The sequence below is a fragment of the Condylura cristata genome, unplaced genomic scaffold (genome assembly GCF_000260355.1).
Source record: "Condylura cristata isolate star-nosed mole 26May11 unplaced genomic scaffold, ConCri1.0 scaffold00032, whole genome shotgun sequence".
NCBI classification, from domain to species: Eukaryota; Metazoa; Chordata; class Mammalia; order Eulipotyphla; family Talpidae; genus Condylura; species Condylura cristata.
Genome location: NW_004567133.1, coordinates 6,405,528 through 6,419,967, shown reverse-complemented (window position 1 = coordinate 6,419,967; position 14,440 = coordinate 6,405,528). Strand labels below are relative to the sequence as shown.

General features: G+C 55.5%; 1 protein-coding gene across 1 annotated transcript; it reads left to right on the top strand.

The window, feature by feature from the left end:
* The first annotated feature begins 11,992 nt into the window (after nucleotides 1-11,992).
* On the top strand, nucleotides 11,993-12,590 carry LOC101632828 (chromosome unknown open reading frame, human C16orf82). Its single transcript, XM_004695951.1, is given in 2 exon segments — nucleotides 11,993-12,039; nucleotides 12,041-12,590. Coding segments are annotated over 2 exon segments (597 nt in total).
* Nucleotides 12,591-14,440: the final 1,850 nt, after the last annotated feature.

Below are 14,440 nucleotides of genomic sequence, written 5' to 3'. Positions count from 1 at the left end.
ACCTCAGCCAATCCACCAGCCTGGGGATCCCCCAGGGGTGCCCCAATTCAGAGACTGTGCTCTCAACACCACCTCACCACCCTGCTGCCGCCCACCTGTACTAAGAGGGGAACAGGCTGAAAGACAGCAAATGTAAAGGACCCAATGTTTGTGACCCCCAAAAAAACCCTCTGTTGAAGCCCTACCACTAGTGTGGTGGTGTTGGGAACTGGGCTTTGGGAGGGTTCACTGCATGAGCGTCCCCAGGGCAGACAAAGCGCTCATCAGGCAACCATAGTGAGCGCCCAGAAAACAGCGGGGCAGACTTTGCTGTGTGACACTCACAAGCTTGCGTTCAGCTGGTGTGGTCACACGGCAGCCCACGTGCGAGAGAGGAGGTTACAGCGCAATGTAATTATTCTTGACAGGGCTTCTGCTTTGCATCTACAGGTTAAGGTCTTTTGATTTCCAAAATATATTGACCTCAAGAATCGCGACGTGACCTAAGCAAGGAGGACCCGGGTTTCATCGCTTTCTGACTGCTGAGAACGTGCTGTGGAGGCCTGGCGGCTAGGCCCCCATAGTCTAAATCGTCAGTTGATTCCCTGGCCATTGGGGGAGGCTAAGAAGCTGGTTTTCCTGCGGGCTTTGGATTCCTACACAGCTGCTTCGCAAGCAGGAGACTGCCTGCCTTTGAGGTGCAGGTGGTTTGCTCTCTTGCATGTTGGGGGCGGGGGGGCTGAGTAATCAGACTCAGACGAGGTTATAATGAGAAGAGACACTTCTCCAAGACACTTCGCAGACCCCGTGTGTTCACTTGGCTCGTGGCCACGTGTATGATTTGCCACCTGGGAGGAATGGACACGGAGCTTAGCGGTCCGATGAGCAGACACAGGCCCACTTGCTAAGGGAGAAAGGGGAGAACGTCCTGAATTACACTGGTGTCCAGGGCTGCCCACCTCCAGGTCACCACTCATCTGTCAGAGTTCGGGGAGTCTCTCCTCCCTCTCCCCCCCCTCTCTCCCCTCCCCTCTCCTTCTCCTCCCTCCCCTCCCTCTCTCTCCTTTCCTCCCCTCCCTTTCTCTCTCTCTCCCCACATCACCCTGATGAGGATGCAGTGAGAAGGTGGCTGCCCGCAAGCCAGAAAGACAGTCCCAAAACTGGGCTAGGCTGGTACCCCAAGTTGCGACTTTCCAGCTTTCAAAATCCCATGCAACAAATGTCTCTTGCTTAAGCCCCCAGTCTATGGTGCTTTGTTACAAAGTCCAAGCTGACCCCAACATCAGAGGCATCACTGTCTCCTGGCAGGTCAGCTGGGAGGGAGGGATGACCAGAAAGGCTAGAAGCCCCACTCATACCTCCTGTGCCCACAGGCAACTCTAGACCGGAACTCCCCCACCCTTCAAAGCAGAAGAGAACTGAGTGCATTTCCCCTTACGTTCCAGAAAATTTAACTTTCTAAAGGAACAGAAAATAAATATTTACGGTTGTGCGAGCCATACAGTCTCGTTCATAGCTACTCAGCTCTGCCTTTGCTGCATAAAAGCGGCCATGGACAATAAGTAGATCAGTGGGCATTACTGCATTCCAATAAAATTTTATTTACGAAAACTGTGGGCCAGATTTGGCCTGCAGGCCAGAACCTTCTACTCTGGGGCGGGGTTGGGGCTTCAGGAGCAAATGTGTGTGATTTCTGCACCAGTGATGCCGCCCTGCCTTGTACTGCTCATAAGGTCCAGGATGTGGGAAATGTCAGCACAGGGAGGGGCCCGTGAAGTCTGTATCTCCAGCCAGATGAGAGGCAAACCTTGAGGCACAGCAGCCAGCAGACACTGCCAAGGTAACACACAGAAAACAACTCTAAAAGTAAAAGTAAAACCAGTGGTCTACAGGGAGCGTGCGATGTCCTTCCCCACCCGCTCTGAACTCACATCCTGCTCCTCCCAGGGCTCACAGCTCTGACCACAGTGACCACCCCTGCTGTTCCCCAAACATCCAGACTTGCCGCACCTCAGGATCTTTGCAGCTGCTCTTCTCCCTGCCTGGACCAGACCGCTGGGTCAGGCTGCTGCAGGCCCAGACCACATGGGACAGAGACAGGGTCCCATCTAAGGTCACCCTAGCCCCCCAGCCAACCCACCGGCCATGAATGAGTGAGGTCAAGGTCAGCCACGCCTGGCCCAGCTCAGCAGAACAACCAAACTGTAGACTCAAACGACACAGTGAATCTCAGCAGCCTTGAGTCCCTGGGCTCAGAGCGCCTTCTCACACCGCGGTAGCTGACTGGCCAGGAGGCTGTGCCACCAGCGCTGCGTGGCGCTGAAGAGTCTCAGCACTGCCCTCCCTCCCTCACCTGTGGTTTCCCATCCCCTGGAGCAGAGTTGCCTGAGCCCTCTTTCTGCAGCTCGGCTCCCCTGCTTGAGGGTGCCCCGGGACACTGTCCCCTCTGCTGCTTCTGCGTCACGCCAAGCCTGGGCGGGAACTGCTGAAGAGATCCAAGATGGGGTGCTGGGCCCTCCCCTCATTATTAACCTCCCCAGTAATCGCAGGCTGCACCTGCGGCCTGGGTCCCACACTTCCCTCTCGCTCACACTCAGCGTGGAGGGTTGTCGTGTGTGGCTTAAACTAGTGACAGAGACCAGGCACTAAGCACAGTGACCCTCCAAAAATGGGGCTGAGACAGTGAAGAGAAAAAGGAGGAGTGACCCCTAGAAAGTGCAAGTGACTGCCGCAACCAGAAATGGGGATCTCATCCTTCACCCACACCACGCCCTAAAACCAGCCCCTCACCCCACACCCATCCACCACTGGAGCCCACATCCCTTGCTTCCTTAGCATCTCTCCTGTTCATTCTCCTGTCTTCGTGCCACCTCTAGCTAGTGGTGCCAGGCTGAGTTGAGCCCTCAGGTGGGTAAAGACCCAACCTCCCTCCCAGCCTCCGCCTAAACCTGTGCTGTTTCCTTGGTTCTGCCTCTACCCAGCAGCCAAAACACCTGGCCAAGTTATCCTCCTGCTGAAATTCTTCCTTCTCACTAGCCGCATGATAAAGACAAGGCCTTGGGGGTGTGGGGGCATAGGGGGCTGCCTCCTGCAGCAGCTTCACATGGCCCTGTCTGCTCACATGGGCCACCGACCTCCACCACAGGGTCTTTGCACATGCTGTTCCCTCCTCCGAGAGTGCTTCCATTTCCATTTCTACCTTCCAAGCTCCTTTTCACTGTGCAGACCTCAGTTCAAACACCCCTTCCCAGGGAAGCTTCACTGGCCTCCTGATGGGTCAAGGGCCCCTGAACACACCTTCATGCTCTATGTGATCTTACTTCATGGACACAAGTCATTGCTTTTATCTTAAAGTAATGAGTATGATTCTTTGAGCAAGAGTAACAGAGACATGACAGTCTACTGAACTTCTTCCTCAAAACACTTCTGGAACCTGGGTTCTACTACCCTCCCAGGTAGAAACTGTTCAAGCTGGAAAAGACTGTTCACAGCTGGAAGAGACTAAGCAGATCGGAGCCCAGTGGCTCTGAGTCCGGACTTGAACCAGCTCCCTTGGAGAGTGGGCTTCACTGAGAAGCTTCAAGGAAGAAGGGGAAGCCGGCAGATCAGCACCGGAGCTTGTCCATCTCTGTGTCCATTGCACCCCACCCCCACCCCAAGAAGTTGGAGTCCTTGTTCCCTCTCCTTACCCACAGCCTTCAGCTTGAACTGTCTATCTCAGCCTACTTGAACTAGAACCGGATCCTGACCCCCCGTTTCCATCCATGGTCTCCCCATGAACCTTGACTTAAGACTGTTAGAAGCTCCTCTTCAGCTCAGCTAATGTCCCTCCAGAGCTTCCAGCCAGACTCAGCCATTAGAAATGCCTCTGCAATCTAGGTACCCCACGTTTATTGTGGCATTATTTACAATAGCCAAGAAACAGGAGAATAAGGTATCAGGAAAAAAATAACAACAATAATAAGCACGGTCACAACAATACAATTAGCAGGCCACCATACACCAGGGAGGAGGAGGAAAAGGGGTCAAAACCGGGGAGAGAAGAGCCCCAGGGGACGAGGGTGATGATGCACAGGTGAACTGGCAGTGAGAATATCACAGGGACTACACAATGATGTAAAAGATATAAGTTAAAAAAAAAAAAGAAATAGAAACAGCCTACATGTCCACGCCGAGAGCAGATAAAGACGTAGGACACAGACTCAGTATATGACCGTCCGGCTGTTTTTGAAAAAGGATGAGCTCCTGTCGTTTTTCAACATGGGTGGATGGCCTAGAAGGTATTATGCTTAGTGAAGTAAGCCAGGGAGAGAAAGACAAAATGCCATATGACTCTTCTCCCTTGCAGCACATAGAGAAAACAGGCAAATGGGTAAACCCCATGAGAGAAAAATAAACTTTTGCATTATAAGACCAACCGTGGCCCCTGAAAGGGAGGGGTGGAGAGGGTGACTTGAGATGAGGAGCCCATGCACGTGGGAGACAGAACTGGACTTCTAGTGGGAAATTTAGTGTAATTGATGTGCAAGGATTTTCAGTGGTGCCTGCCTGAACGGATATGTTATTCTTCAATGTCAAAGAGAAAAGTTTAAAAGAAGGAAATGCCTCCCAGGCTGATCTGTTCTAACCACTGTGTCTCCTTCTGCTCCCAGGATGTTAACACACATCCTTGGCTCACGCTACTCCAAGAGGGGGGTGCTGGACATGGTGCCTTTTAATACTGTCAGTAACCTTAGCAGCTGACTCCATTTCCTCCACCCCCAAGCCCTTCAGGACTTACGCATCCAGGGTGAATGGATCAGTACACAACTTCAGCCCCTGCCTCAACCATCCCCTCCCCGTCCACCATCACACTCACAATCATGACATGCTCCGCTTCTGCTTGAACTTGAACCCCAATTTCCTTCTTAGCAGCCACGACCTGTCATTTCGTCCCACGCCTCCCTTACTTTCTTGCCTACCACCCCTTCTTCTGGGGCTACTCTCCCTCCCACTTAAATGACTCTTCACCCTTCCCTCTTCCTCATCCTTACTATTCAGTCAAGACAAACTCTTTCCAGCCTGGCAAAAGCTAAACCCCCCTCCCTCCAGCAGAAAACACTGTTTCTACACCCTTTACTATTCACCCCGCTTCAATGCAATTTCCAACTGAGGTCTTTCTCTGGCTGTTAGCGCTCCCTCTTCCCCATGCCCCCTCTTTTCCATGCCTAAGGAAAACCTGGAGTCCCAAGGAAAACCCCTAAACACAGAACGGTGGCAACAGGTGGCTACATACCCCCACCCCCTTGCCTCTCGCGGAGAGTAAGCCTCAAGTGCCTGGTCCACACCATCCACCAGGTCTACCACTGGGTTAAGTTCTGCTTGCCCGAAGCAATCACTTGCTTGCTGGCACCACACCTGTATTGAGTACCTTCTAGATCTCGCTTCTTCACCCCCAAAATGTCACCATGGGAAATGCCTGGGGTCACCTCCAAAACTACTTCCACCAAATCCTGTCTCAAGTCTGCTCCACCCAGGCCCTCTGGACGCGGCCGGCCTGCAGCTCCTACCTTGGACCGGTGCACCCCCCACACCCGCCCCTTCCATCCACTCTGCAACCCTCTGCGGTCTGGTTTCCACCCCAGCTTCTCCTCAAAACGGTCTTTTCCTGAATATAGGGAATGTCCTTCCATTTGATGTGGCCTCTGCTCAACCTTCAACCTGTTTCCACTCTTAGAATTCTCTCCTGCCTTGACTTCATGGTGGGCCCGTGTGTGTGCCCACATGCGTGTTTTCTCCCACTTCTCTGCCATTTGTCATCAGGTTCTTTGTCAGCCCCTTGAGCTCCAGCTGTCCCTTCCCGTTAGGAAGTCTAGGGCCCCACCACCTCACCCTGAGTTATGCCTTCTCCCTGGGTGACACCTTCCAATCAGAAGTCCCAGTCCACTTCCCAGCAGCCTTGGCACACTGACCAGCTCAAAGGTCCTGTCTAGCTACAATTTTGATATTTTGTTCACCATGGGTGTTTTGTGTTCATTTGTATTTTTCACAATGTTGTATTACACTGTGAGCAATACATTCCTACATTCCTACATTCCTTCGTTGCTGCCTTGAACTTTGTCCGCAGGGAGTCCCTCACTGCCTACCCTGGCCCTCAGCTCCCTTAAAACTCAGCCCCACCAGCTCTCACCACCAGCCTCTCCCTGCAGACCTGGAGAGTCGCAGTTCTCGCCTCCAGTTATCACCAACTCTCCCCGAACTTCCTGAACCCAAATCATTCTCTCCTTAATCCTCTCTGATTAAGTCACCCACTGGGAGTCACCTTATCCTGCCTCCCTGCTTCCCTCAGGACGCAACCCAATGCCTCACCGGTCGTCTGGCCCCCTAAACCTCCCCTTTCCATCTCCACAGTCATGAGCCTTGGCCCAGGCCCCGTCATCTCCACGAAGGTTGCTGCAGAAGCATCTTCACCAGTTTCCCTGGCTCCAGAGACCCCAGTCCAACCCTTCCCCTACTCTAATTCCTTCTGAAGCGCAAAGATGAGCCCCCTCCCCACCCCGATTTACAATCCTTCCCTGGTTACACCCAGGCAAGGTGTAATCCCTTAGCCACTTTCCAGGCCTTTCCCATCTAGTCCTTCAACTGTTCCAGACTCACGCTCTATATCCACCAGCCTAGTAGCTCTTGACTTGGCCAAACACAGCATTATCTGGAGAGTTCCTTTTTAAAAATCAATGCCTTGCCCCCACCCCCGAAATGATAGCTCACGAGACCAGGGCAGAGGTGTGGGCATTTGTATTTCTTCAAGGCCCCCATGTGACTCAGAAGAGCACAACCAAGAGGCACAACCCCAGGGGTACCCAGTGGTTTGGACTTCAGCCCGCACCTTGTCGCCCGGCAGCCCGCGCCCATCCCTCCCACCTCTGCCACACCTTCCGCAGTTCCTCCTTCATAGGGGTGACACCACATGGGTGATTCCCTTAAAACTCAGCTCCAAGGAACCTTCCCAGCATCCCAGTCTGTGCATGGAGTTTTCCTCAGTGTCTCCACAGCTCCTTCTGCTTAGCTCTACTGGAGAATTGACCACACTTGATAGTAACTGTCTGTACCATCGCAAATGAGTGGTGTCCTTCACAGGGAGGGGCGGGGGAAGAGAGGGGGGAGTGCGAGTGGGGGAGGGCGTCTCTCACTACTGCAACACCAGGACCTGGCACAGAAAGCCCCTCATTAGACAACTCAATATGTGTTTGTTGAATGAATGAGTGACTCCTCGCCCTCTGCCCATGAGGATGGGAATTTCATTATCCCCCAGTTTGGTCCAGTGCATGTAGTAGGTGCTCGATAAATATATGATGAGAGAATTAATAAATATCAGACAGGAGAGATGAGTACCCACCAGGTCCTCATTTTCACAGGAGAGCTCTGGGGAACAAAGACAAATCAAGTTGAACTTCCTAGAGTTTTGCTAAAATGGGATTTGCCAAAGACGTCCTGAAAAATGGATTTAATTAGGCCCGTTAATAGGGGAGTCGTCGGTGGCGAAGATTTAAAGCTGAGGCCGGAAAAGGTATCGATAATTTTACCATTTTAAATTATACAGGAGGTTATTCCTCACCCCCACCTTAATTGCAAGACTGCATCTCGATGAAACCTCGGCTTTGGAGAGAAATAAAGCCAAAGGTAGAGGCAGGGTCTGATATTTCATTGACGTGGAGCATCAGAAGTGTCCCAGCAGAGCGCAGCCCGCTCAGCCAAGGTGAGCTCCACCTCAGAGCGGGATTGGTGGCTCTGCGCAGCCAGCTCTCATTAAGCTAACAATTGTCAGGACAACCTGATGTGACTCTTAAATGCAAAAAGCCTCCAGGAGAGGGAAAGGCCTGGTGGTCTCCACTGGCACGAAACTCTGTGTAGATTTTCAGTGCCGGGCCAATTTCTTGCAATCCTTCTTCCCATCAGGCAGTTTCAGAGATTTGTGTTCTAACTGGTTCCCTGTGAGGACACACCTTTTCCCGCTTGGCTCCCCTCTAGCAGAAATGCTTAGATGTCCCCCAATTATGGAGCCAAATAGAAGCAGCCCTGTTGGGGTTTTAGCTTCCTTCACACAGCCAAGAGTCTGGGTCCCACTGCCCGAGGCTCTTGCCTGGGACTCCAGGAGAGTCCAGAGAGTCCCGGCTCACAGTGGGGCACCACTCAGGCCCAGGTCTGCAGGGAGGCTGGTGATGGGCAGGGTTGGTAGGGCTGGGCAGGGCCAAGCAATGAGGGAACTCACCTTGGGCAGAACTCAAGCCAACAACAAAGAACTTAGGGATCAGCATCGCTCACAGCTTAATACGACATTGTGAAAAAATACAAATGAACACAAAAATGCCCATGGTGAACACAACATCAAAATTTTAAGTAGACCGTTGAGCTGGCTGATGGAGGACCCGCTCACATCACCCGGCCCTGGCTCTGAGGTCTGGGAATAGTCAGGCACATGCGTCTGAGCCCCTCCCCAGCCCAGACTTCCTACCCCTTGTTTGGGAGAAACAACAGGGAATCCGGGGTCAGACCCCAGGAATCGTCCCAGCCCCCACCCACCTGCACCAAGTCTCAGGCCGGGCCCTGCTCAGGCTTCATCCTCACACGGGGCTGAGGAGCAAAAATAGAGTGTTTTCATAAGTGAGGCCACGCAGTGTAGTCACCACCCCGCAGGGAGCCTGTGTGAATCCCAGAGCTCACCCCTGGGGCGCCCTCCCACCACCCCAGACAGGGGTTCTCACACCAGAAGCTGCGCTGCACAGCTTGCCCAGCGGACAGTGCTGCCTCGAGGTGTTCCAGGTCAGCTTCCCAGAAAATGCCGCAGCCCGGTGGAAGCCTGATCTGTGACGACCTGGCCCTGAGCAAGTGTCCAGGACTTTCTGAGCCTCGTTGTCCTCATCTGCAAATGGGGTTCGTCAGGAGGCTGCTCCCTCCTCCCAGGGCTCAGGACACCAGGCGCCAGGCAGGCGTGCCCCTCCCCCCACAAGAGCGCCCCTCCCTCCCCCCACCCCTACCCAGGGGGGCAGCAGCAGTCCCCAAGGCGACAGTGCAGGCACCAGGGGTGAAGTTCAAACGTGGCCCATTTCCTGTTTTCCTGACAGCCTATTTCATGGATCACAGAGACCCAAGTGCAGCTGCTTATTCAACGGAGGGAAGAATGAATTCATTTTCATCCCTTAATACCCAATGTGACCTATTCTCTGTTGATCTCTCCGTTCCCAGCTGCAGCCCTACCCGCGGACTTTCAATTTGGCCAGAGAGAGAAAATGTGCAGTAATGACAGAATGTCCTGCCCGGAGAATGCTGGGAGCCGAATCACCGCCGAGCCGGTAATAAGTCCAAATGAAAGATATTATGTCACCTCGTTTGAATTAAACAGATGAACTGTAGTCCTAGACCATAAAGAAGGAGCCAACGTGCTGGACGGCGTCCAAGCCTCCACGCTCAGTGCCCCCCAAAAGGTGCTGGGCTCCTGCGGAGTTACATCCTCATTTTCTGCCAATAATTCCTCCTCTCTGTGGACAGGGAGGAATAAAATGCTGAAAAGGCCGCTCGTCCTTCTGGGGAGGCCCCTTTCCAGGAAAGGGCGACCCCAGGGGTGTGAACTCACGCTCCAGGACGCCCCCAGCAGGCGGTGGGCCTGGGGGAGGCAGAAGGTAGAGCCAGCAGGGCCTGTCTGGGGACTGGCTCACCCCGTCCCCGGGCAGTGGTTTCTCCCCTAGGTTTTGGGGGTCCTTCCTCCCCACACCCCAAAAGCCCAGGCAGGTTGACAGCATGGCTCCCTTTGCACATGGGGACCGCAGCAAGGGTCTGGGGCCCAGGTGCCGGTGCACATCTCTAGGGTGCCTGGGTGCGAAAGCCCTGCCGTCCCCCACCATGCCCCACCCACCTCTCTGAGCGCCCAGCTCCTACGGACCTCCCACCACCCCGCCACGGCGCCTCTCCCTCAAGCTCTATAACGGTCTTGTTTGGTGGCCCTGAAGAACCTCTGCCCTGCAAACATGTCATTCTGGGTGCCCCCCTCAGAATGAGGCCAGACTGGGAGGCGCAAGACCCAGACCAGATCCCAGCTCTGCTGCTTACCAGCCACGCAGCTTAAGAATGCCTCTTTCTGCTCAGCCTCAGTTTCCCCATCTGTTCACAGACTTCCTAAGCCAGAACTGTTCCAAATTTCCTCTGCTCCCCACCCCGCCAACAGAATCCCAGCCAATGTGCATCTTTCAGTTTCCAGACTCAGCTCCCCGGTAAGATTTCTCCCAGAACCACCCCCAACCCCCAAAATGAGCAAGTCTGACTTGCCCACAAACAAAGGAGGCTTATATCAAGCAGAATACTAGTGCCAGGCATTGCTGCGTGCTTTCCCTTCACTCATCCCACAAAGCGTGGGTACCAGAGCCTCTCCTGGGCCCTGGGGACTCAGCAATGGCCAGGCACATGCCCCTGACCGCAAGGATGGCCAGAGCCGGCAATGACTACCCCTTCCTCATACCCACACGCCTTCTGTGTTAACACAGTCAAGGCCACAGGGGATCCCCGCAGAGGATAGTGGTGGAAAAGCCTAATTAGTTCATTTACCCTAGGCGGGCACTGAGCTAGTCTGAGCCGGAGCCTGCCTCGCTGGTTCTGGCCCTTCCTCTCTCCTGCCAGCCCCTAGCCAAACCTTGTCCCCGCCTTGTCCTCCAGCATCTCCATTAAGCCACAGGCTCTCGCCCTCCCCTCCCTGTTCCCAGTGGGCAATGTAGGGCCGTGGGGATAGGAAGTCAGGCAGCCTTTCCCCACCAGAAGGACCATATTTATCGCAAGCTGCCTCTGCGTGTAAGAGCTCAGGGGCCCCAGGCAGGGGAGAGGGATTCACAATCAAGATGACAGTGACAGTGGGCTCGCTCCCGGCAACGCATGCCTGTCCCCCAGCCCTTCACCCCACACAGAGCCAGCCAACCCTCTTCAGACTCTCCTTCGTCTCCAGATGCTAAGGCAGGAGTTGCACTGACATGCTTCTTGAATCTTTGAGGCTCACAGACACCCCCGAGAATTTGAAAGCTGTGACTCCTTCCTTAGGGGGAAAAGTGTATACTTAGCTCATTGCAAATTTGCCCACAATTTCAGTGAATTCCCAAAATCCTAAAACCCACCTATCAACCCTTTTGGAGTTAATGAAATTCTTAATTCGGTCAGTCCCTAAATGAGCATCTATTAAGTGTCGCTGGTAAGTGCCACGCTGGTATCCTTGCTTATAATCGGGGTCATAAATCACCTACAAAAAAGCAGACACTCCAAGCTCTCCCACGCAGAGCCTCGCCCAGACCCATCAACTTGGCGCCTCAGGGAGGGGGCTCCAGACTCCCTGTTGGGGTGGGGGGGTCCTAACATGTGCCAACAGGGAGAGCCTAGATTCTGAAAATCTATACGTGTTTGTAGAGAGCACCCCAGGGGGTGTGCCCACACCTCCTGCTGCTCACTAAATATTGGATCAAGACATCTGCAAAGCACCTACTGGGTGCTGGCACTATGCTGGACGCGGGGCACAGCGGGGAAGGAATCTAAGTCGCCGTCCTCGCGAAACTGACATTCCCGCAGCGGGAACTGGCCACATGGAAGCACACAGTTCAGCAAGCACAAATTGTAACTAATGCCACAAGGCACGCAAGTGAGGAAGGGACATAACGGGTAACAGGAGCTTTCTCGGGCAGGCCCAGGAAGGCTTCCCCAGAGACCCTGATGGGTGAGGGCTGGGGGGAGGGCAGGGGCGGGAGGGGCAGAGGCCAAGACCCTGCGTGAGGCTCAGTAGGTGAAGGGAGGTACCAGAGAAACACAGCTCCTGGGGGCCCCACCGGGACCCCAATCCAGGTCTCCTGAGTGGCAAAGGGGAGGCTGTGGGCCCCCTCAGAAACCGGTTCCACCTCCTGCTGCCTATGGACCCCCCCTTTCTGCCAACTCCCAGCCCCACCCACTGGGACCTGGACAGCATTGTCCCCCCACCCCACCCACGTCCCGCCTCACAAGCCCCATCCCCATGACAACTGGGCTAGCCAATCAGGACACTGCATTTTTCAAGGGCACCTATACATTGAGCCTCCTCTCCCCAGCAGCCACACTCAACATTCAGAGGCCTCCAGGGCCCCCTCTTCCTGGAGAAACCAATTCAGGTGCCCCCCACTTTCCTCCAGGATAACCAAAGGGAGTCCTCTTCTTGGAACGCTCAGGGCCAAGACCCAAGGCTCCGGTCACTCTGCTTAGAGCCCCCCCCACCCACAGGCCTGCACCATGATGCCAGAGAGACCCAGGAGTCCCTGAGAGTTCCCAGCAGCAGTCCAGGAGTCCCGTGCAGCAGCAAGAGCACCTTGACCAGCCTGCTGCCCTCCGGGCTGGACAAATGCAGTGACATCAGCCAGCTGAGCAGCGGGTACGAGGGGGATGAGGAGAACAGCAAGGTCAGCCTGGTGAGCACAGGCCAAACAGTGCGTCTGAGCAGGAAGCACAAGACCCACACCAGCAGCCCCCAGACCCGCCAGCTGTGTGCCACCCACTCACCCAGCCAGTCGGACAGCGGCACCCACAGCACCCAGCAGCCTGGAGGGGAAAAGCGAGACCAGCTTGCCCAGCAGCCGTGACGACAGCGGGGCCAGCAGCCTGACCAGCCTCAGTTTCATCAGCCTGGGCAGCAGCGCACTGACCTACCAGGTCAGTTCCATGGGCAGCCTGCCCTCCAGCCACGCCAGCAGCACCCAGAACATCCGGGTGGACGGCAATGCACAGAGTGGGCTGAAGAGTAGCACCAGCCTCCAGGAGGACAAGGCGGCAGGCAGCGGGCAGCCTAGCGACCAGGCGGCCAAGGAGGAGCAGCCCGCCCAGGTGCAGGTGCACTGACCAGGACACCCAGTGGCCACTGGGTCCTTGAAATACAGGCATGAGGACCCAGCAAAGCCACACCTCACCTAGAGAGGCAGTGGCCACAATAGGCAGGAAGGGCCTGGGTAAGGCACACCCTGACTGTCCGTGCCATCGAAGGACAGACAGCCACGGCCATCAGCAGTCACAGGTGGCAAGAGCCACGGATAACGCACCTCACCTGCACGGGGGTCCACCATCCGCATCCACACCCCGGGGCTGGAAGAGCTGTTACCACGATCCCTCAAGCCAGGGGGCCAAAACCATGCGTACTGGGAGCCCCGGTGATGAGCCCCAGACAGGATCCATCTGCTGCAAAACCGCCTGCACTGAGAACCATCATGATGGCATCACCTGTGCCGACGCGCAGCTGTGACCAGTCGCCAGCGCCACGTGCAGAGACCTGTCCAAAGTTTGAACCTGCTGCGAAGAAACCACCTGGAGAGAACACCATCGACCCCACACACCAACATGGTGAGCTCGGGAGACACGAGCACCGACTGGGACTGTCCTCGTGGAAGCCAGCTGGAGGGAGCACGGCCCCTGGGTCCCCGAGCCTGGCGCCTAGAGAGGACTCGTGACGCCCCCCCCCCGGTCAAGGAACCCCATCCCCAAAGGGCAGGGCGAGACCACGTGAGGCTTTCGTTCGGAAGACTGTCCTGGGCGGCCCCTGCCCAGAACCTTCCAGGGGCAGGTGCTTCTGTGGCGCCAGTGTCTCCGTGGCTCTCAGAGGCGGTGGCGAGGCCGGGGGGGGTGGCCAGAAATCATCCTGGCTGAGACGACTGGACAGGGCTTCCTGCGGCGAGGCATGGAAGGTGGTTAACGGGGCGCGTCAGGCGGCCATAACGGGGGGCTCCGGGCCATTCGGTGAGCATCCCCTAGGTGTGTGGACTGAGGCTGCTGCCCTGCCCCCTCTCGGGACAACCACGTCCCTCCCCAGGCTGACCACGCAGGCTGGGCAGGGAGCGTGCTCACAGGCAGCGGCAGGACGGTCCAAAGCATCCCCTGGGTAGCAGAAGGAAAGCTGAGGAGCACCAAAGACAATAAAGGTGTCAGGAGAGGCTGGACATGCAGAGCCCGTGTGTGTTTTTGGGGTGCATCTGGGGGACAGCGGCACAAGTACGGTCAAGCCATGTTGAGAGTCGGGCTTAGCTACGGACATTCTGGGTCTAACCTGGTCGCTGGGGCGACATCCTCCAACTTGCCCAGCCTCGGTTTTCTCATCCGGTGGGTGGAAACAACAGCCCGTGTCACACACAGGATGGCTTCATGGGTCATAAGAAACACGTGTAAGGAACCTGCCGTGTCAGGGGACCCAGTGTCTACTGTCACCCTGTCCTGGTCTCGCAGTGACACTGTGGTCCCTGCCTCCTCCACAGAGGGAGCCGGAGCATCTGCTTGAGTCAAGACAGTTCAGCAAGTGGTTCTGAGGTTTGGGGTGGGGTAAGTGGCCCAGCCCATGGCTGATGGGCACACCCGGTCTCGACGGTGGACCCCCTCTTTTTCAGCATGTTGACCCTACTGAGTATATCCTCTCCCACTTTCTTCCAGGCAGAGCCCAAGCACCCACAAT